General features: G+C 34.1%; 1 protein-coding gene and 1 long non-coding RNA gene across 2 annotated transcripts; both read right to left on the bottom strand.

Moving 5' to 3' along the window:
• Positions 1 to 983: 983 nt before the first annotated feature.
• LOC143045581 (uncharacterized) lies at positions 984 to 4385 on the bottom strand. The gene is made up of 3 exons (XR_012968978.1): positions 3389 to 4385; positions 2366 to 2587; positions 984 to 1189 (listed from the first exon to the last, which is right to left on the bottom strand). It is a non-coding gene; the product is annotated as an uncharacterized LOC143045581 (long non-coding RNA).
• A 16000-nt stretch (positions 4386 to 20385) lies between these two features.
• Positions 20386 to 22222, bottom strand: LOC143047009 (uncharacterized). Its single transcript, XM_076220012.1, has 4 exons — positions 21952 to 22222; positions 21233 to 21361; positions 20858 to 21014; positions 20386 to 20599 (listed from the first exon to the last, which is right to left on the bottom strand). The coding sequence occupies exons 1-4, from the start codon at positions 22054 to 22056 to the stop codon at positions 20490 to 20492; spliced, it is 501 nt and encodes a 166-aa protein (XP_076076127.1). The 5' UTR covers positions 22057 to 22222; the 3' UTR covers positions 20386 to 20489.
• Positions 22223 to 23119: the final 897 nt, after the last annotated feature.

Genomic DNA, 23119 nt, shown 5'->3' with positions numbered 1-23119 from the left:
CTTATAGAATTCAGACAAGAATTTATAAATTTTAAAACAACAAATAATTATTGTAATCGAAGTTATCAATGAACACTTTAACCTAGAATGACCAAGCGAGGATTTTGACAATTCACAACTTTTTCAATGAATTCCTTTTTTGTTTTGTTTTGTTTTATTATTAATCAAACCAAGGCGGTTATATGATCTCCTAAATCAAAAAGAAATCCAAGAATTACGTATCTATTTTTTTGTTTTTTGTTGTAATCAGCGATCCCCGAATTTACGTATACCACGAAACGTCTTTTTTTCTCTATCCACGAAAATTGATACCCACGAAAATAAATGAATCCACAGTAACGTGAAAATTGCACATACGGGCAAAATGTCCATGATGTCTGCACTTGTAACAATAAGCGTTAACTGCATAACACCGATGGTAGGTGAAAACGTTCAATGTCTTACCGCAATATTTGCATAGAAAGTCCAAACAAGTATCTGCTTTTAACGGAAACGGATGTCCATTTCTGCAAGGCTGGTAATTCCAGGATCCTTCCATACTGTTGCTTCTGAAGGTATTTATTTACTAGTTTGGGGGAACTAGCTCGGATCGTGCCGCGGGTACCCCAACCAATATATAACCGGGCGTTTTCCGTGTTATAGTGATGCAAAGACGGAATACCAATACTTTAAACTTTATTAGCAAGGTCCGGACAGTACCAGACCTAAGACCTAAACTGACTACAAAATAGCATACAAAAGCATATATAAAAAACAGTTACTATAGAAAAGGATTAGTGTCCATCGGATTAACTTGTCATGGTCAGAGTGATTTCCATCACGACAAACATATATTTAAAAATAGAACTAATTAGACACAAAGAAATGTAAAAGGTTTGATAAAAGGATTAATAAATTGTCACTATAGCACTTAAAATATATTGTCTGAACTTGATTTATATCTAAGTCCTAATTGTCCAAATCTTCCTGGTTATATGTATGTGCCAACTGTTTTATGCCAATTCATTCCTCTTTTGGCAAACCACTTTGATTGTGATTCCCTATACATCATGGGAAGAAGCTTAATTGCCCAATCCCTCTCTATAAGTACTTCCCCATCTGATAAATTCTCTATAACATGACTTCGAGCTCTATCTTGATTAACTGATCTCAGTAAGTGCTTTTTCCATTCTTCCAACGCCTTTACACTCTGAATTTTGTTTACATATACAGTCATTTGAATTTAAGACCATTGCTAGAAAATATAAAAATTATTTCTGCTTGTTCACATTTCGAAATCATGCAGAAAAATATTGCTAACGAAGAATACTACTTTCTCTAAAGGTAATATTATATAAGATAAAGATTTGAATCAATGAAGTTAAAATCTGCTCTCAGGAAATTATACCACCTGGTTGCTCATCATGATAAAAATATTACAAATTATTTCTGACATTTGGTTTCTGGTGGAATTATGTTGTTTTTAATATTTTTAGTTTTTGTGTTAGATGTTGATAGCTATTATCCTCTGATTTTCTGAGTATTTGTTTATTTTATGGTTAAGGTTGTTATTAGTCTTTCAACAATGAACATACTTGCAAATTAAAGTAAAGTAAAATTTGACATTTATCTTCATTTGTTTTGTGCAATGTTTAAAATTTGCAAAGAAATGAATAGATGTTTGTGACATCAGATAATAAACATAAGCTTTATGAGGCAAAAGTGGGTGAAATTAAGAGATAACTGTATTATATTCAATGATTTGAGGAGTTTCATTAGTTTTACTGTGCCTAATTAAGTAGCAGAGACAGGTACACAGGTATTTTCTAATGCAAAACAAATACATAATTCAATTTCAATCATTATTTCAGTGTAAAATTTTCATTAAAGAAAGTCAGCTTTTTTAGTTACAGACAAGGAGATAGAAAATTTTACTTTTACTATTATCCAATCAGAATCATTTATACCAATAATTGCGTTAGAATATCCAGAAGACACCAACCCATGTCAGATATAAGATTTATTTGACAATGGATAATTGTCTGATATCTGATTTATTCCCCAAACAGAGAAATGTAAAATACTTATTGCATCCTTGGACCAAATAAAATAGTGTATGTGGTTCCTGTTACATCTAAGAAAAAATGTGGTAGAAAAGTACTGGTAGGGATTTTACTTCTTCCTTTGGTATTTTTTAACATTGAATCTATCGGAGCAACATTCTGACTTTAACAATGCTTCATGAATAATGGCTGTATCTGCATTTTGCACGCTGACGTCATATAGCACAGATTTAAAACTGAACCAAATATTTTTATACTAAGGCAAAGATCTTAAATTCCCAAATTTGGTTTCGTAAACATAAATGTTGACATTTTCTAAATACCTGAGACAAAGAATATTGAATGTCATCTTTCTGGTCTTCACTTTCAAACTCCACTTCCCCTGCAGCCTGTTTGATTCCTTCAAATACATGATACAAATCATTACAATTTGCACATGCAGCATCATGGGAGTGTGATCATGCTACATTGTACTCTCTACTGTCAGAAGAGAGAGCAAACTGACAACAATGGTCTGGTATTTCAGTTTCAAGTGATATATGCATCTGAAATGGAAATGAAAAATCGTTTTTTATCAACAAGTAAATATGTCCATTTTTTATCAACAAGTAAATATGTCCATTTTTTATCAAGTAAATATGCCTTACTATTTAAAATTTAGTTTTCTCATTTTTGTTTTACATAAATTTGTTATTCAGGACCTTATCTTATCACTTTCTTTGCGAATAGGTTTGGCTTTGATTGATTTGAACTTTTTTTCATGTTTTAATGCCACTTTTAAGCACAGCTTTGTTCTATCTGAATGGAGGCAAGTTTTTATTGGTGTAGGAAGCCAGATAGTCCGAAGAAAACCACTGACCTTCGACTGGAATGGAGTGCACTTGTATCACAGGGTTCGAAATCACAACCTCAGACTGGCTATATAGTGATTACAGTAGTTACTACTTAGACTACTCAGCCACTTTTATTGAAGGCCATATATGGTGATATATAGTAAATTTCTATACAGTAACTGATCGAGTAATTGATACAAATTTACACTGTTTTTATATACTAGGTGTGTAAATAGGATTTCTTGAAGAATCATTTATAGTGCTTTAAGGAAAATATAAATATCATTGCACTTGTATTTGCAACATTTTCAAATTTTCCAATTGGAATTTAATTCATCTCTCAACCTTTTTTTTTTTGGCCTTAGCTTACTTAATGTATAATTCCATTGTTGAAGGCTGCAGTCACCTATGGAACTTGTTCTGAATATATTTTTGTGTCCTGCGTTGAATGGATTAGTGTCTCATGAATTATATCATTATTACATGTTACTTTCATCTATATAGAAAACAAACCTTATAATCAAGCTTCAAATACTGTTTACAGTTGGATAATTGTAGTAAGATGCCATCTTCCCATTCTTTGCCTTCAACTGTTTGCCCAATACATTTACAATTTTCTTCAGGTCATCAATACCTTTGGATCCATCAGCTGCATAGTTTTCTAGACCTTTCATACTTTTTCTGATATTAGGTTCAATGGCCTGTAATATTCTCATATATGATCTGTCACTTGCCAGATCACTAATTCCCGATTCCCTACAAATAGTCTGGTACTGTTCTACAACTCGAGAGCGGACACTATTATTTGAGGTACTTGATACAGTTCTCCATTTGATAGTTTTTATTTTGTTTCCAGAAATGGTGAATCAGTCATTACGCTTGGAGACATAACAAAATCAATAAAACATTTAATTTGATGTTCAGACAACCCTTCGCGGGTATATGGTGAAATTTGAACAGGCTGTCCTTGTCCTTTTTCTGAAGCATGTTTTCTGGCAGCTGTATATCTATATTTTGTTAAATTTGGAATATAAGTACTCATTTCTTTGAAAGTAAAGTTATTTGCAAATACTGACAAAATCTGTCTCTGTGTTCCCCAATCAGATGATAAATCATAAGCTGTAGATAAAATTTCAAGCGTTTTGTCAGATGAAGTTGAAGGATTTGAATGCATGACTGAATCAAGGAGATGACTTCCTTGTCCTGGTGCAAGAACATTAACCACCTGTTCAAATATCTGTTTGGTCTTCATTGAATAGTCGTATTGGATGCGTTCTGATGATAGATTCCAGTTGATTTTTAGTTGTTTCTTCACAGGGCTAAGACCACAGGATTGCAAAAAATTATCAGGTGCTTTACGTTTCATTGAATTATCATGATGAGGGATGTCTGGGTTGTCCATATGTTCACTGGTGTCAGTGTCAAGGCTATTCGGTAACCACAAACTACCCTGAGAATCAGCATTTGACATCTGAAAAGATAAGAAATATTATGATAATTAAGATAAAATTGAGATTTTAATCATCTCTTGAGGTCCTGCATAGATCAAATCAAGGAACTGAGTCAGTTTGTATTTGAGAACCAAAAGTAAAAATCTGGACATAAGTGCTTCAACATGGTCAAAGTTATATGAAGGTAATCATTATTTGCGATACATGGACACACCATTCAAGCTTGATACAGCTCTAAATTTGGAATGTGATTAAATGTTTGATACAACATAGGTTTCTGATAGAGAATGACTTCGTGGGTCTCAGAACTTAAAAAAATTAAATTTGACATTTACCTATTAAGGTCCAATATCCAAAATCCAAATACATGGTTAGATTTAGCATTTATATACCAAAGAGCCAAAAGATTTCAATTATTGATGAAATCAAACAAATTTTAATATTGGACCCTTTTTACCTCAATGTGGACCAATTTGCTGACATGGACCAAAAATCAAAAATCTAAATACATGGTTATATTCAGCATATTAAAGAAACCATTTATTAAATTTTTGTTGAAATCAAAGTTTAATTTAGGACCCTGATTGGACCAACTTGAAAACTGGGCCCATAATAAAAAAAAATTAACTACATGTTTAGATTCAGCATATCAAAGAACCCATGAATTCATTTTTTGTTAAAATAAAATTAAGTTTAATTTTGGACCCTTTGGACTTTAATGTAAACCAATTTGAAATTGGGACCAAAAATAAAAAATCTAAATACACAGTTAGATTTGGCATATCAAAGAACGCAAATAATTGAACTTCTGATTTAATCAAACAAAGTTAAATTTTGGACCGCATTGAAATTGATCAAGAAATAAGCACTTTATACAAAATATAAGAAAAAGTATTATTTTTGCCCTAATTCCTAAACGGTTAGGGCCATAACCCCCAAAATCAATCCTAACCTTCCTTTTTTGATATGGAACCTTGTGGTACAATTTCAGAAAGATGCTTACACTTACACACAAGTTGTTTTCTGGAAACTAGAATAATGCTTATTTGGACCCCTTTTCAGGCTCTTTTAAATTCATGAACTATTGGGACCATAACCCCAACCTTCCTTTTGTTGTTTCAAACCTTGCGTTAAAATTTCATAGAGTTCATTCATTTAAAATAAAGTTATTGTCAATAAACTAAATGTCTTCAGACGTTGCAGATGACAACGACATGATACCAATATACGACTGCAAATTTTGCTTGCAGTTGTATAAAAAGGAAAGACATGTTTAGATTCCACATATCAAAGTATCCCAAGAATTCAATTGTGGTTAAAATCAAACTAAGTTTGAGTTTGAATCCTTTGGACCTTTATGTGGACAAATTTTAATTAGATGTGTCAAAGCACCACGAATGGCCCCGTCTCAAAAAGTTGAAAAATCTGCAATTTCAATAACACATGACACAAACATGAAGGTAATCTCACATATCAAAAATCCCCTCAAAATCTGGAGGCGTGTAGAAAAATATCCGTATAACTGTGCTTTTCAACAATTTTCAAAGTTGTGAACCCTTAATTTTGGCAAAAACTAGCGGAGTGGAATGAAACTTAAACTTGATCTGTAACTCTTCATGGTAAGCTCACATACCAACGAGAAGTAATTGTAACAGGATGCTGTTACGAAGTCTCCCAAACAAATCTCCCATATTCATTTGATTTGTTTAATTGTCCCATACAAGAATATATATGGTTAAGGGGTGGGGATCTTGACCGTTTACAACTTTTAACAAGAGGAAGTTTGACCCCCTATGTACTTCCCTTTTATTTCATTTCATTTGTTTTATTGTCCCCTACAAGAATATATATGGTTTAGGGGTGGGAATCTGGACCGTTTAAAAGTATAATAGCACATTATCAAATTGAATGGGGTGGGGATTACCCCAGGGACTTCCCTTCAATTTCATTTGATTTGTTTTATTGTCCACTACAAGAATATATATGGTTTAGGGGTGGGGATCTGGACAGTTTACAAGATAAAAGAATATTCTCAAATTGAATGGGGTGGGGTACCCCGCATGGACTCTCCCTATATTTCATTTAATTTGATGTGTTTTATTGTTCCATAAAAGAATATATGTGGTTTAGGGGTTAGGGATATGAACTGTTTACAAAGTTTTCAAATAAGAGGGGGTGGGGTGACTTCCTAGGGACTTCCCTTTTTTCAATTAGTTTTATTGTCCCCTTATATATATATGGTTAAGGGGTGGGGATCTGGACCGTTGACAAGATAATAGCACATTTTCAAATTGAATGAGGTGGGGTGACCCCCAGGGACTTACCTTTTATTTCATTTCATCTGTTTTATTGTCCTCTACAAGAAATGATATGGTTTAGGGTTGGGGATCTAGACCGTTTACAATATATTAGCACATTCTCAAATTGAACAGGGTGGGGCCGACCCCTAGGGACTTCCCTTTACCATAATTAAATTTGTTTTATCGTCCCATTCAAGAATATATGGGCGTTTTTCAATAAAAGCGTTCCTTTCAGACCTAAAAAAAAATGGAAAACCAACTAGTCTAAAATTTATTTTCAAGAGTTATTTTGAATACCTCTATTATAGACCTGTTTGTAAACAAAAAGTGCAATCTTCAATACTCTTTAAAATGATATTTTTTTCATAATTTGTGTACTGTTTCGTAGGGGACTTTTGTCCCCTACGAAACTGCTTCTAAACACACATATTTTTGCAATTTTAAATGTTTCCTATAGACATTCCAGTTTGTTTACTTTATATACTAGAAAAATTTCATTTTTTTTCTGAATTGGAGAACCATTTTTTATCGATAAAGATTAGACAGTACTTCACATATAAAGGTACAACTCATGTTACGTAGTGGTTATTTTGATGCGTTTCGTAGTTGACAAAACCGTTTCGTAGTGGACAAAAAGTTTCGTAGTTGACATCAACCCTATTCTGTGTTAATAAAAACATAATAAAAATTACATGAAACTAACCTTTGTTATTTGCTTTGCACGAATATAATTGAAAAAAGAGTAAAAAAAGACTGCATGGTAGTGGTAGTGTTTACTACGAAACGTTTTTCTCCCAAACTTGTTTCGTAGGGGACCGTTTCGTAGGGGACGTATTCACATGTTTTATTTTTTTCTCACAACCCCAATATTGCAATAGTAACAAGACTGACTGTATTCATCAAAGTGTTATTAAGCTGTACACTGATATTTTTTTCATACTTTAAAAACCAGTTACTGAAGGAGATTTGACCCGTTTCGTAGTGGACATTTACAAAAATACGGTATCACTCTGGTCCATTTGATGTGCTCAATTTTTCTTACCAACAGTTTAATTGCCGTTATAAAAGCATCACTTCTTTTGTAAGACCCTAATGTTTATCTCTCTTGCAAACAAAAAATTACATTGATTTTATAAAACTGTTTATAAGCAAGTTTTAATGACTTCGTTTCGTAGTGGACATTGTGTTAGGGACACACCTCCTAAAATAAAAAATCCTATGTTAAAAGCTCTTTATTAAAATATGTTGGCTCTAAACATACTTTTGAATTATTAAAGAACTTATATTCGGTCTAGGGACATGCCATTTTGGTTGTTTTTGACCATTCAGGAATCAATATCTTATCAATCCCTCTAAAAAATAAACTGTTTCTTTGCTTAAAAATGTTATATCTAATTCAATGTACTGACTGCATGCACAAAAAATTACGTGCAAAGATCAAACACATTTTTTTTAAAGTGGCTGGGACAAGAAAGTACGTTTTTATTGAAAAACGCCCATATATGGTTTAGGGATGGGGATTTGACCTGTTTACAAGATAATAGCATATTCTCAAATTTATAGGGGTGGAGATGACCCCCAGGGATTCCTCCTTTAATTCATGAATGCTGAATGAAACTTATACTTGAGTTGTAACTCATCATGGTTAACTCACATACCAAAAAATCAGCCCAATATCTGAAATCGTTTAGGAAAAAAGTTCCTGTAACTGTGATTTTAAAGAATTTATCAAAGTCCAAAGCCAGTAATTTTGGAAAAAAATAAAAATATTTTTTGGTTTAAAAAGGAAAATAAAGATAAAACTTTAAAATAGATTTGACTTTTACATCAATAAATGTATGCTTATAGCGAAAACAACCATGAAAATTTCAATCGACCAGTATTTGCTAGTATTGACCACTTCAGGAGCATGAAGAGTATTGTCCAGAGCTGTAAATACCGGTAAATACAACTGGTAAATACAGGGGGCGGTACCGCCCAACCTTGCATGGTATAAAGCATATTTTGAAATTAAAAGTGCAATTTTTTAACATGTTTACAACATATAATAAATATCAAGTCAATATATTCCAACATATAATAAATATCAAGTCAATATATTCAGTCGTGATGAAAAAATTGTGGAAAACTGAAAATTCAAGTTAATTTTTTGAAGACCAATTATAATTCTGCACAAAACTACCAGATCAGAACAAAAATCATAACTGACCTGTAACTTGTCATGAAAAAACAATATACCAAATATCAAATCAATATCTTGAAGCATGAAGAAAAAAGTGATTTGCTGGACTGACAGATGGACATGCAGGCCAGAGGGTCTGAGTACACAGTTATTTAGTAGTGCATATTCTTAAACAATAAATTAAAAATCCCACCTGTGCTTTTTCAATAATATTTTTTTACAGTGTGTTGTTTTACTTTTAGGACAAATCATTAAATAAAACTTCATCGGCTCTAACTCACAATATGGACACATGCAGACTAGGGACTATAACTGTGTACTCAGACCAGAGTGCAAACCTAAAGTTCCCTTCGCCTTCGACAAACCAGAGAATCCTTGTATTTTGGCCGTTAAAGATAAAGGACATACGAAAGCCGAGAAGGATCATTCAAAATTCAAAATTCAAAATTCAAAATTCAGAATTCAAAGTTCAAAATTCAGAATTCAAAATTCAAATTTCAAAATTTTAAATTCAAAACTCAAAAATAAATATTGCGAAATCATAACACGTGTTTCCGGTATGAAGAACTGTCATCCAGACACCTTTTACCCTAGAACAGGTTTAGACAGTTCTACCTAGAACTGACCAAAGTTTAAGACAGTTCTACGACTAGAACATGTACACTTCTACGACTAAAACAGTTTAGAACTGATTTGGTCAGTGCTACTGCTAGAATTGATTTAGTCAGTTCTATTCATAGAAAAGTTTTAAAAACTCTTTGTCTTAACTATAGATAAGTCAAAAGAATATAATATATTTTGCGTGTGGCTTTATCAACGATAGTTAGAACACTGAATGGTGACCAGTGAGATGCTCTAACTGCAGTGACGTCATTTAGAACTGTTCTACAATCCTGACAGGTTTGTTCAGTTCTACGGCTAGAACAGTTTTTGACAGTTCTGCTGACAGTTCTACGGTTAGAACTGATTTGGTAATTTCTGCTGACAGTTCTACGACTAGAACTGATTTTGGACATGCAGTTCTACCTAGAACAGTTTTAGATAGTTCTACCCTAGAACTGATCCTGGCAGTTCTACTTAGAACAGTTCTAGGGTAGAACTGTTCTAGGTAGATATGTTTTAGGACAGTCTAGAACAGTTCTATGACAGATTATTCTGAGAGTTCTAATGAGAGGTTAGAAGTGATCTCCACTGTACAAGGGCAATAACTTTAATAAACAAAAACACTTTTAATTTGTTCTTTAACACTTTTTATTAACATTTTGAAAGCTTCAGAGCAAAAGCTGATGACCAAATATTTATACAAAATAGACTGACACGACCGCAACATAAATTAGATTAAAGCTAGATTCACACTGCTGATCAGATCAATTCTATACCCGACTACTCAAATTTCCACGATCAAGCGTAACCAATTTTTTGATCGGGACTGTTTGCATTTGGAGTTTCTACCGACTGCTACCAGACCGCAAAAGACTCAAACTCGACCTTTACCGACTCCTTCACGACTTCTTCGCGACTGATCATAGAATCCAGCCACTAGTTCAATATCTTTTCGATGATCCCGACCAATTTACGATCCTTACATGATCTTTACTCGACTTTCTCGACTAAGTACCCGGCCACGTCCACTTGTATTTTTGTCCATCTGACGAGTTAAGCCTTTTTCAACTGATTGTTATAGTTCGTTCTTATGTTGTACTGTTATACCACTGACCCAGGTTAGGGGGAGGGTTGGGATACCGCTAACATGTTTAACCCCGCCACATTATTTATGTATGTGCCTGTCCCAAGTCAGGAGCCTGTAATTCAGTGGTTGTCGTTTGTTTATGTGTTACATATTTGTTTTTCGTTCATTTTTTTATATAAATAAGGCCGTTAGTTTTCTCGTTTGAATTGTTTTACATTGTCATATCGGGGCCTTTTATAGCTGACTATGCGGTATGGGCTTTGGTCATTGTTGAAGGCCGTACGATGACTTATAGTTCTTAAATTCTGTGTTATTTTGGTCTATTGTGGACAGTTGTCTAATTGGCAATCATACCACGTCGTCTTTTTTTATAAATCAACAATAAGCGATCTCAACACGATCCTGACTAGACCAGATCGACATGATCGTATAATAGTATTGGTCGCAGAAATTATCGGTATTGGTCGGTTGAGAACATATTCAGTATAAAACGTACAATGAATAAAATGTCTTATTTTCGAGACCCCGCCACTATAGAGGATAAAATTAAGTGTTAACCTTGTCCGTCTCATCGCCCAACAGTCCGTACGCTGTATAACTCTAGTTTTCCCCAACCAATAGTATATAAAACTTATATGCAATACTTTGCACCACAAAACACAGAAAAAAATTAATCTGGGTTGTGTCAATTTTTCCGTTCTATCGTTATGCCCCTTTAGAAATGAAAAAAGGCCGAATTTTTTGTTTCCATTTTCTAAGTTATGTTTGCCTCAACAAAATGTTATGAAAATTACAAATATATATATAACCCCAAAACTCAGATCAAGTTGAAATAGCGGGTCATCATACATTTATGTGTCCCGTGGACTAAATTTGAATTGTGGCAAAGAAAATGAACATGAAGCAACGACGCCGAGAAATATGTGTGAGGCTTCAGTTAGCTGTCACGTCGATTCTTGTTCGAGAGGCCTGAGAGACAGTTGCGGGACGTTTTTTTTTTCTTGTAGAAAAAAATGCCTTAATTTGGCAAAAGGGTTTAAGAGAACTGAAAATTGTAATGCATGAAAATAAATTCTTCACAAAGCACAATATGAATGAAACAAGAGATTCTGAAGAGCTTGTGTCGCTCACCTTGTTTTTTGTTTTGGAAATCATGTAAAATAAGGTGAAAATCACAACAAATAGTACAAGATACCCATTTAACGATTAAGACCAAGTGTAGTTTAATTTGGCCTAATAGTTAAATTAATAGTAGGTCATTCCTGCAGTGTAGTCTTATATTAGTAACTGAAGACCACTTATCATTATTTAAATAAGTGTTCAAGATGTGACCATTTGAAATTGTTTTAACATTTTCCCATGGACTTCTTTACAGAAAACCCCTATGTTTATTTTCGTCCTGAACATGCATGAAATATTTGCCACTGGACGTTTATAATCAAATAATCAATCGATTTTAGCCATGGCAGCAATGTTGGTTGGATGGCAGGATCATCGGATACATTTTTTAATCGAGATACCCTACTGAAAATGGTGGCTAAGTTTAATTCTATGTGTTCCAGTTGATTCACTGAAGAAGATTTTTTGTAAATGTTTACAAAATTTACAAAAAATTGTAAACAATTAAGTATAAAGGGCAATAACTCCTTAGGGGTCAATTGACCATTTTGGATATGTTTGCCTATTTGTTGATCTTACTTTGCTGAGCATTATTGCTGTTTACAGTTTACAGTTTATCTCTATCTATAATCTTATTCAAGATAAACCAATAACTGCAAATTGTCCTTACAATTACCAATTCAGGGACAGTAACCCAACTACGGGTTGTCTGATTTGTCTGGAAATTTCAGGGCAGATCTATCATAACCACATGAAATTTTGAAATACTAACGCTTTTCTACCTCAGGCATAGTTTACCTTAGCTGTGTTTGGCAAAACTTTTAGGAATTTTGGTCCTCAATGCTCTTCAACCTCGTACTTTATTTGGCCCTTTTAACTTTTTTGGATTCGAGCGTCACTGATGTATACTCGTGTATGGCCGAGTAGAGATCGAAGAGTGATCGAATGTGGTCGCGTTGAGATCGGGTTTTGGTCGAGTTGGTCTGGGATGAAAAAAATATAGAAGTCGCAGTGATCATGAAGCGATCGGCATTGGTCGAGTTAATCTTGACCACATATCTTACAGATTGACGTTGATTGAGAAATGATCAGATATTAGTCGAGCAAAGATCGAAATGATCGAGTACTGATCGGTAAACTATTTGTATTCCGACCTAACTCGATCTTTACATGATCCTTTCCCGATCAATTCGATCGCTACTCGACGAATTATTGATCTCTTCTCGAGTGACTGGCTTCTCGATCCTTACTCGAATGTTTTTGACATGTCAAAAACTCTTGGGTAGAAAGTCAGATCGATGACGACCCGAACATTCTTGTTGATTGAGACGGAACAGACTCCCGATCGCTTAATTTGTCTTGATCGAGTTGGTCTGATCGGGAGTGTGAACCTAGCTTAAAAATGCGCGATTATAGTCGGAGAGATTGCGATACGATCTTAAAACGACGTTACTACGACCTCACAACGACCATCTCGTTCTCTCTGCGACCCAACAACGCTTCTTCTACGATTCTAGCACGCTCATGCAGTCCTCATCCTACGACCTGATTACGTTCATACTACAACCATTTCGAGTTCTAGTCATGCTCATTGTCATTGTCTTTAAAATACATAAAAGCTCCTCAGGTTTTGATTTTGTGTCAGTACCACTATTACTTTATGAAATATCGTTATTTGATCTAGATGGATTAGCAATACGTTGATTCAGGTTGGATTGTTGATTCGACATCTCTACTGGATAAGGATTCGTACCAGAGGCCCATCTGACTCAACTACTACCCCTACCACCACGCACACAAGTTCTGGTGGATGTTGGTGGCATGTCAGTGTTGTTTTCTGGAATTCTACTTATTAATGACAGTTGGAAGGAATGGAACAGTATTAATATGGAATATGATGTGGATATTATTGATGAGAGCGTAATTGGATCGCGGTATGCACTTGCTAAGATCGGATAATGATCTTGATAAGAGAGTTTTATAATTGCAGAAGATGCGCGGTAAGATCGTTTTGCAGTCGGATTAATGGTATGTCGTAGTGAGAACTTATTGAGCGTAGTAAGATCGCGATAATCGTTTTTAGGTCGCAGAATAAGAGTGGTGAGAACGTGGTATAATCGTAGCGGGATCGTTGAATAAGCGTAATGAGAATATAGCAGCATCGTAGAAACAACAAAAAATCCCATTTTCATGCCGCTCATACCGCGACCTCACCACGATCTAAAATTTATTTTAGATCGTGGTGAGCGTAGTGCGATCGTGGTCTACTGTGACTGGGGAATTAGGGGTTTATTGACAATGGTAATTTGACTTATTTGTAGATCGTAGTTTTCTTAACATTATTGCTGCTTTCAGTTTATCTTTATCTATAATAATATTCAAGATGATAACCAAAAACATCATAATTTCCTTAAAATTGCTAATTCAGGTGTAGCTACCCAGCAACGGAATCTCTGATTTCAGGCCAGATATATCTAAACCTGATGAACATTTTTATCTTGTCAAATTTACTCTAAATGCTTTAGTTTCAAAGATATTCTGAAATTTCATTTGTTTTCGATGGTATCAATTTTCGTGGGTTAAGGAAAACTTGCATATTCGTGGATACTTACTTTCGTGGTTTTGTGGAAGTCTGCGTACACGCCTAACGCCTATATAAAAATTGACATTCGTTGATCATTTAATTTCATGGTTCACTTGTACCAACGAAATCCACAAATATATGTATCCAACGAATAATAATGAATCTACAGTAAGCCAAAAAGCTGCATTTACCCCTACGTTGTATTTTTATCAATGGCGGCCATGTTGGTTGGCAGGCGGGGTCGTCTGACACATTTTTTAAACAAGATACCCCAATGATGATTGTGTCCAAGTTTGTTTTAAATGGGCCCAGACGACGACGACATATCCAAATGACGAGGAAAGCTCACTTGATCTTGACCTTTTATGTCAAGTGAGCTAAAATTGAATATTTTGATTAGATTGTTCTTAAACTAAATGCAATCAATATTGAACTCTACGCCAGGTCGACTGTTGACCTCAATTTACCTGAGAATGCAGACGCACATATTTTATTGCGCCGGCAACAAATTTGCTTGAAAGGTGAATCAATTTGAAATACGATCTAATAAGAAATAGTTGCGGCATGACAAGCTAGGGGATCTAGGATTTTGGAAAGGGGGCGAGGTATAATAAGATCTTTTTTAAACTTTTTTTTTGGCTAACACACCATAAAATAAGTGTAAAATGCACTTTTGCAACAGTTCCTGTATATCTTATAGTTAAAGTGTAAGGGTTGGACATGTTTGATGCCGTATTCTCCCAATTACTTGTCTATAATAAAATTATTAAAACCATTTTTCTTGGCTAAAAAACCATAAAATTTGTCAGTAAAAATGTACATGGAAGATTTTCATTTGTTGTATGTTTAGGTAGCATAACCTCACAGACTTCTTGTTGTAAACTAGATATAAGCCGGGCTATTCAATGAAATTACTATAATAAAATTAAGAATGGAAATGTGTCAAAGAGACAACAATCCGACCATAGTAGAAACAACAGCTGTAGGCCACCAAAGGTTCTTCATTGTAGTGAGAATTAACTCCCGCACATGAGACAAGATAGACAAACAAGCAATGTTTATCCGACACGAGTTAAGAAAGACTAACAAGCAATATTTATCCAAAAATGTTTGACACCCAACAAGGGAAGTGAGGGGTTCCAAAACAACCAAGGCTACGAATGAGTCTGAAATGACAACGAATTTATGAATGGCGGTCAACAAATGGAGACATAAAGGCCACACCCAGCAGGCAGGTTGCAGTCGTGCCTTGAAAAAAGTATTCAATATATCAGTCCGGCGAAACAGACACTCTGGTCAGATATGGGATTTGCATTCGAACCGTGAAACAAGCCCCCCCCCCCCCCCCCCCCCGCCCACCCCCAACAAAATACGCCGATGTTTATTCATCATGTTCATTTATTGCTAGAAATGTTTTTTTCTAATAGCCAAAAAAAAAAAAACACAAAAAAAAACGGACAAGATTACTTTTTTTAATGCATATATATACAGCCAGAATCTTTGTTTAAGGCAAAACTCAGACTGCCTCCGTAAATCAAATGGTTCTTACCTTAGAATCAAAATCTATCTAGAGCTTACTGACTGGGGATCATTATTCAGCTATGTTATTAATAGACTGGGGCGTGTGGGGTTAAACATTGCTTTCGTAGGTAAATAATATTAACGTGAAACTTTTTTCCCAAGAATGTAATAAAGTATTACTTTCTGTTTAGTGAAATTGTGAAATAGAAGTCTATATGTTCTTGCTAAATCCTTTGTCGGTTTGAAGGTGTCATGCTTTTTATCCTCGGCCAAAGCAATATGTTACTGTAATTTGAATTTCCAAATGACTCGAGTAACACTTTTTTCGATGCACGAGTCAACTCCACCGTAGCAAATCACATGACTTTGACATAATCCATAATATATTACAGTAAATACGAGCGAAAAATATCTTTATAAGTAAAGAATTGTCGCATGAAAATTAGATACACGCACGGGAAATCGCGTTCACGAAGTCTAGTCTGATTAATCATTGTACAAAAAACAAAAGTGCAAACAAAAAGGGGGGGCTACGCCCTCTACGACCCCTCTGGATCCGTCACTGCAACCACAAATTTATAGGAAAGAAATGCTGTAACAGAAAGAAGATGTCATGAGAAATGACCTTGAAATAACTTATTGAAAGAAATACATTCAATATTGTAACGTGACCGAGGGGATGAACGACACCGACACAGACGGACAGACATAATCATACTATGGCACAACAATACGACAATGTATCCTATGGTAATTCCCATGAATTAAATAATACGTTATCTGTTCATTCACAAATTTACATTACTTCAGATGCATTGACAAACTACGTTACAAAGTTTTAACATATAAACTTTAAAAACCATGTCCTTCAGTATCTATACTGATTAAAACAATCAAGGAAAATTCTTACAGTCGTGACAGTACTACAGCTTCTAGTATCTTGACCAACTGACCTTTACCATAGAGTTTAATTACTTTCTCTTTAGACAAAACACATAGGCATAACTAATTTTATTACCCTACACCCCAAAACATCGTTACTTGTCTTAATTAATCTGACAGTTCAACTTTAACTGCAGATAATAAAACTAGCCATTGGTCAAATAAGCCTTGCGTCATTAATTTTCTATGTACACAAATAAACAGTTATAAAGCAAATGAGTAAGAGGTAAATATTTACAAAACATAAATATTTCAATACCGTTTTTCAAAGAGTCCTATTCATCCTATATTTGTTTTGGTGTAATTGCAACAAAATTGTTAGCTAATTTTCTTTAGCCTTTTTCTAATTATTATTCATTACTTCAATTAAAGAGCCACAACAGGAAAAAAAATAATATTTTTTTTATTTCGAAAATGTAATTAATATATCGTTTGATGTCGTATGCAAAAAACCCGATGAAAAAAAAATCGAGAAATAAAGCCATAGTAATGGTCCAAAGTTCATTATCGCACCTGTTACCGAAGATGCACGATTCTAATTGCCGATCCAAGGCCGTAACTGCCTATGAGGCAAGTGAGGCAGTTGCCTCACTAAAATTTCGACACTAAATTTTTTTTATGAGTTTATTTGTTATGGTATTTAAATACGAAACATATGTCTTCTGTTAGTTTGTGTCAACCTTAATTTCTATAACTTGACATCATTCCTTTTAAACTATCCTTCCTTGAGTATAGCTCAGCATCTCAATGGGTAATGTTTCTCGATTACATTAACCTAGTAACAGTAATAATCATGGTTCTCTGGTTGCAGAAAACGAAAAGCGATACTGAATGTGCATGAGGAGGGAATAATTCTAGTAAACTTACTGATGTTGCTTGTGATCACAACAGAACTAAGAGTTTGAGTATTGAAAATTACCTCTGGAACTAATCCAATGACTATAAATAGACTTGTACGGGAGCAGTCCTCTGACTCATGTCTGCCTATTTATTTCTCTGGTTCTCCAACTTTATTTGTTCTCTTAACATGTTAACAAAATATAAATCATATGAAACCTGCATGTAGGCCTGGGGTAATGGTAATTTGTAATTGTAATGCATTGTAATATTACTTTTTTTGGATGTAATGCAAAGTAATTTGTAATGCACATTTTCTGCATTACAATTACATGTAATGTAAATGATTACTTTAGTTAAAAATTGATGTAATGCCTCCATTACAGTACATTACTTTTCATTACAAATTGGTAAAATAGATAAAATTGAAGAATTATTGTATAATAAAAATAAAATTTTAACAAAAACAGTTAATTACTGTATTAAATAAATTACATCAATCTTTAAAACACACATTAAGGTAAGAAATATAAAATGGTAAAAAATATCAAGTCTTTGATCTTGGTTTCTATTATTTGTTTAATATGATATGGGAATATTTTGGTGTTAGGTGGTCTTTGAAAAATCTTATAAAAAAAATTATCAAACAAAACTATATAGATCAATGAAAAAAATATGAAGATGAAAATTTCATAATTCTATACACACCTCACATGTATTTCAATGAAATATTGAATATATCAAACAACATTTTTAAACCAAACTGTGGTTTGCGTCCTGTCTGTGTTGTTATTTCACCTAATTAATATCACAATGTTTTTATTGCAATCAAATCTTCTCAACCTATGTTTGTCCTCACAGAACCCTTAGGCATTTCACAAGATAATCCTTTAATGACACATTTATTATATCCCTTTGAAATCCTTAATGATGTCTTAATGATTAAGTGATCAATGTTAGAAACAAAATTATATGATAATTTATTTATTTTTTACCACCACCTAAGAAACTTAAAAGTGACTTTTTCAGTTTCATGCCTCCTACTACTCAATCAAAGGGTATAAGCAGTACATGATGTTGACATCTACTTGTCTGAGCCATGTGAAGAAATTTCAATGAATGCACTGGAATAATGGAAGTCAAATTCAGTGTGCCTTTTTTCTTTGGTTAATACAACTATCAAGTATTTAGCCATTTCCCACACATAAGCTCCTGTAGAAAGGCTTTTAAGTATTGCCAGAAAGGTGTACAGAACTGATTGCTATTCTCTTAATGGCATCATATTTAAACCACTTATGATGATAAAGTGCAATGAACATATTAATTAACCAGTATTTGAAGTCTATGTCCCTAACACTGTATACATATGTACATATAACTCTGTTTTTGAAATGTTTTTTGTTTTTATATTGAAAAAGTAATGTGTAATGTAATGCATTACACAGGCAAAGTAATTGTAATGTAATGCATTACATGTGAGAAAAAATGTAATTGTAATTGTAATGGAAGAATCACAAAGTAATTGTAATGTAATGCATTACATTGCAATGTAATGGCCCCAGGCCTGCCTGCATGGATTAGTTTTTATCCATGTTTCTTCAACCTTAAAATTTAAAAATAAAATCCTGTATTCCAATTTGACGTTATTGAGGACCTTTAAAACGAGAATTTTACTTTTTCTAATTCTGGACAATGGAATTTCGTTCCTTTTATATTCGGGATTTCGGGATCGGACCCCAACCCCTAATTTATTGATTCTCGATCTTAAATATGTTACAAGAAATAATTTGAAATCACAAATCTACATATAAACGGTGAAAAAACTCCAGTCCAACTCCCCTGTACCCATATCAAACTAGTAAACTAACTCTATATATAGAATCATATACATGTATCTTATCTCATTCTATCCCTTAGATTGTTTACTCTGTCGGCATAAAAGCGAGTTTAATATTTTGTAACAGCGATTGTATGATGGTAAAGGAATGCATAATTCCTTTTTTTCAGGAATTTTACACAAATGTACAACATGTTCTTGTGCTTTTATTAACTCTCCCATTGACAATCCTCTGCTGTGAAATTCTTTTTTATGCCCTGAGACGACTGCAAACTTAGGAAAAGGTTTGCACGAGAGGCGATGGATTTTGTGGTCTTTCCATGCTCCATCAGTCCATGTTCATCGCGATAAGGATGTCAGCAGACCAAAAATTTTGAAACGATTTCACGTAACTGTCCATTTGAATAACAATTTCTACTGAGTCGATGTTTTTTTATGTTCTGGTACTAGACTCATATTTTTATTTGGAAGTTTATCTGACATATAAATCAAATAGAGATGTTAAAAATTTGGTGTAAGTAAATGTCTTTAAACATGAACAATTTATATAAAAAGTGTCAAAATTCTAAACATTTTCAAGCTCTCTGGAAATGCTCATAATGCAGGATTTTGCACCATTCATTCCATACCCTGCCAAAAAAAAAATCGCTTCGCTCGGCTCAATTACTATGCCTCACTAAAATAAAAGGCCTAGTTACGGCCTTGCGATCACTTCCGGCTAATACCCAAAACAATGCATGACGTCACATCGGGAACAAATATCAACTTCCAAACAATGGCACATGAGGAGAATGCATCTGAACCACGGCCTATCGAGCCCAGTGATGACGAAGACGAACCAGAAAATGACTTGTCGTGTGGGTCGTCATCTTTTGGTGATGAAGATGAGAGAAACCTGACAGAAAATTCCGACACAGATGAAATCGAGGAGGTTGTTGCTGCTGTGGCTGGAATAAATCCATATCAGTTCGAGCCATACGCTTCCGACTCTGAGACCAGTGAAAACGAGGAAGGAGAAAATCATCAAGAAAATAGACTTGAAGACAATTTTTGGTAAATATAATTTTATTTGCGAACTTCCATTTATCATGTTTATCCTTGCAAGTTTCCGATTTTGGCTTTTCTCTCCATCAAAATGACGGACCCTATTTTCAACTAAGTTCTGTGATCTTCTGTATTACACGGACATACCTTGCAAAAGACGACAAAGTTGCATGAGACATGAGAGATTCAGCATTCTGTATATAATCTGTCTGTGTACCTGTTTTATTAAGAAAAAACAATGTCATATTTCTTTAGGAACAAAGATTAACCATATATGCGGGTCAAAACCCTGATTTGACATACTTTTTTTTGTAAATCTGGAAAGATCACTTCAAATGGATAATGGCTAAATTTCAACCTCATATAGAACAGGACAGACAAAAAACAAACAGAAAAAAGTAATGCCCCTCCTCTATCATACATTTGTAGCTTTGCCATAAAAACACTATAAAAAAATTTATTAATTAATCTTTACCTTTATTGACCATATTTTTTCTTTCAGTGTTTACTGGTTTCTTTTTTGTTGATAACTTAGTCTGACAGAACATTGATCTTCTTTTTGGTTTACAATTATACTGTGTGCCCTTTGTCTTGGATCTTGGACCATTTTCTTCTAAAACAAATTCTGTAGCCTGTAAAAAGAAAAAATAGAATACAGTACCATTGCAAATTCTACATATTTTAAGTACCTCTGTACTACATAAAATAAACATAAAATATATCAAAATTTATAATTTAGTATAAAAAAGTTAGAGTAACATTTAGAAAGTTTCTTATTATATATGTGTAAACATCTCAATATAATGGTTAAACCTCGCAAGTTATATGTACAATGAAAAATATAGCTTACCTCTTCAACACACAATAATTCGGTTGTTTCCTCTACTACATGTGCATCCACACCATCTCCCTTACTGCTGTCAACTACTGCTGCAGATGAAGTATTGCCAGCTGTTTTGTGGACATGTTCAGCTATAAGCTAAAAAACAATTAACACAAAAACTTTACTATCTTCATCAAGTATTAATAATGATAATATACATAAAATGTAAGACTGTTATTGTAACTTACGTTACACTGTGGTGTGTTTGATGAACCCTATTCTTTTTATATAATTTAGATTTTAAACATGCATACCTTGTTCATTGTTGTTTACATTGATTTATTGTACACATATTAGGTCGTTCATTTGAATTGTTTTACATTGTCTTTTCAAGGCCTTTAATAGCTAACTATGTGGAATGGGCTTTGCTCATTGTTGAAGGCTGTACAGTGACCTATAGTTGTTAATTTCAGTGTATTTTCAATGGTCTCTTGTGGAGAGTTATCTTATTGACAATCATACCATATCTTCTTATTTTTATATTGTCAATTCCAGCTGGAGAATGTGACTTATCAAAGCAGGGCATCCTATTATCTTGTATATGTATATACTATGTGGGAAGTGCCACAACCCCATTGACCCCTGATAGAATACATATATATGTATGCATTAACGATAAAAATGGAACTGCAATTTTAATAAACCTATGAAGTAATGAAACCAATGACCATGATGACTATTCTTACCCTTGCAGTTTCTCTCTTTGCATATCCTCTACGAACTTTCTTTGGAGGAGAACTTTGGCATACTGCATCCTCAGAAGGTGACAACATTTCTAGTGGGAATGGCATTGCTCTAGTCTTAGTTGCTGTTGGTGTTGTATTTGTCACTGTTGGTGATGCTGATGTGGAGGTGGCTGATTTGTTAGTAGATGCCTTCCGTTTCTCCTTGGAACTGTTCTTTGACTTGGGGGTAACTGCCAATGGTAATGGTTCTGGTGCGGCATGCACTGAAGGTATGGCACAGTTGGAAGGCAAACGCCTGAATCTGACAGATAGAGGTCAATTTGTCGACAAAAAAAGAACCCGTATGTAAAATGTTTACGCCCACAAACAGCGCCACCTATAATTTTTTCTACGGCATCTTTGAGAACGATGTCCCATTCTGTAGTAAATTAAAACATTAAATTAACTAAAACATAGAAAAGTAAGTGTAAAACACAAATTGAAAGATATATTTGCAGATGACTGTTTATGCAGGATACGCTGGCAATGTGGGCAATGTCCTTTAATCCAAGACTGAAAATTAGTTTGTTTCTTACGTCAAGATGGCGGATTTCAATGTTTACATTTTTTCACCTATTTATAATCTGACACAAATTCGTATCCAATCATTTATTAGGAATTTTATTATTGATCTTTGAAGATCATCCAATCACATTTGCCGTTAGAAAGTGGCTACACGTTACCAGCCGTCGTTACAAAGTAGCCATGTGTTTTGTGGGGATACCTTGGGAATGTTGTGTATTCAAAAGTTACGGTAAAAATCAATGTTATCTTCCTTATATTTCCATGCATACACAATTTATAACAGCAAATCCATTCTTAACAGACCCCATAAGGTAAACGGACATATTTAACTGTCTGCTTGAGCAAAAATTCGTGTAAATAAGCCTGATGGGTCGTTTTGAATTCAAGCACGGCAGACAAACACGTGGTAGATTGTTTATGTTTGACAGTTTGTTTACCTGAATTGCACGTTGATGTTACTATATACTTACCAATAACCTTTATCGTGTTATACTTTCAAGAGTTATATAATACATCTTACCCAGGAAATACGTCTAGGTAGGTGCAGGGACTTCCTTTACTTGGTCCTTATAACTGGTGAGGGTATAATGATACATTACAGCAT

The sequence above is a fragment of the Mytilus galloprovincialis genome, chromosome 9, assembly GCF_965363235.1.
Source record: "Mytilus galloprovincialis chromosome 9, xbMytGall1.hap1.1, whole genome shotgun sequence".
Taxonomy (NCBI): domain Eukaryota; kingdom Metazoa; phylum Mollusca; class Bivalvia; order Mytilida; family Mytilidae; genus Mytilus; species Mytilus galloprovincialis.
Note: the sequence above shows the minus strand (reverse complement) of the source record. Positions and strands in the feature narration are given on the sequence as shown.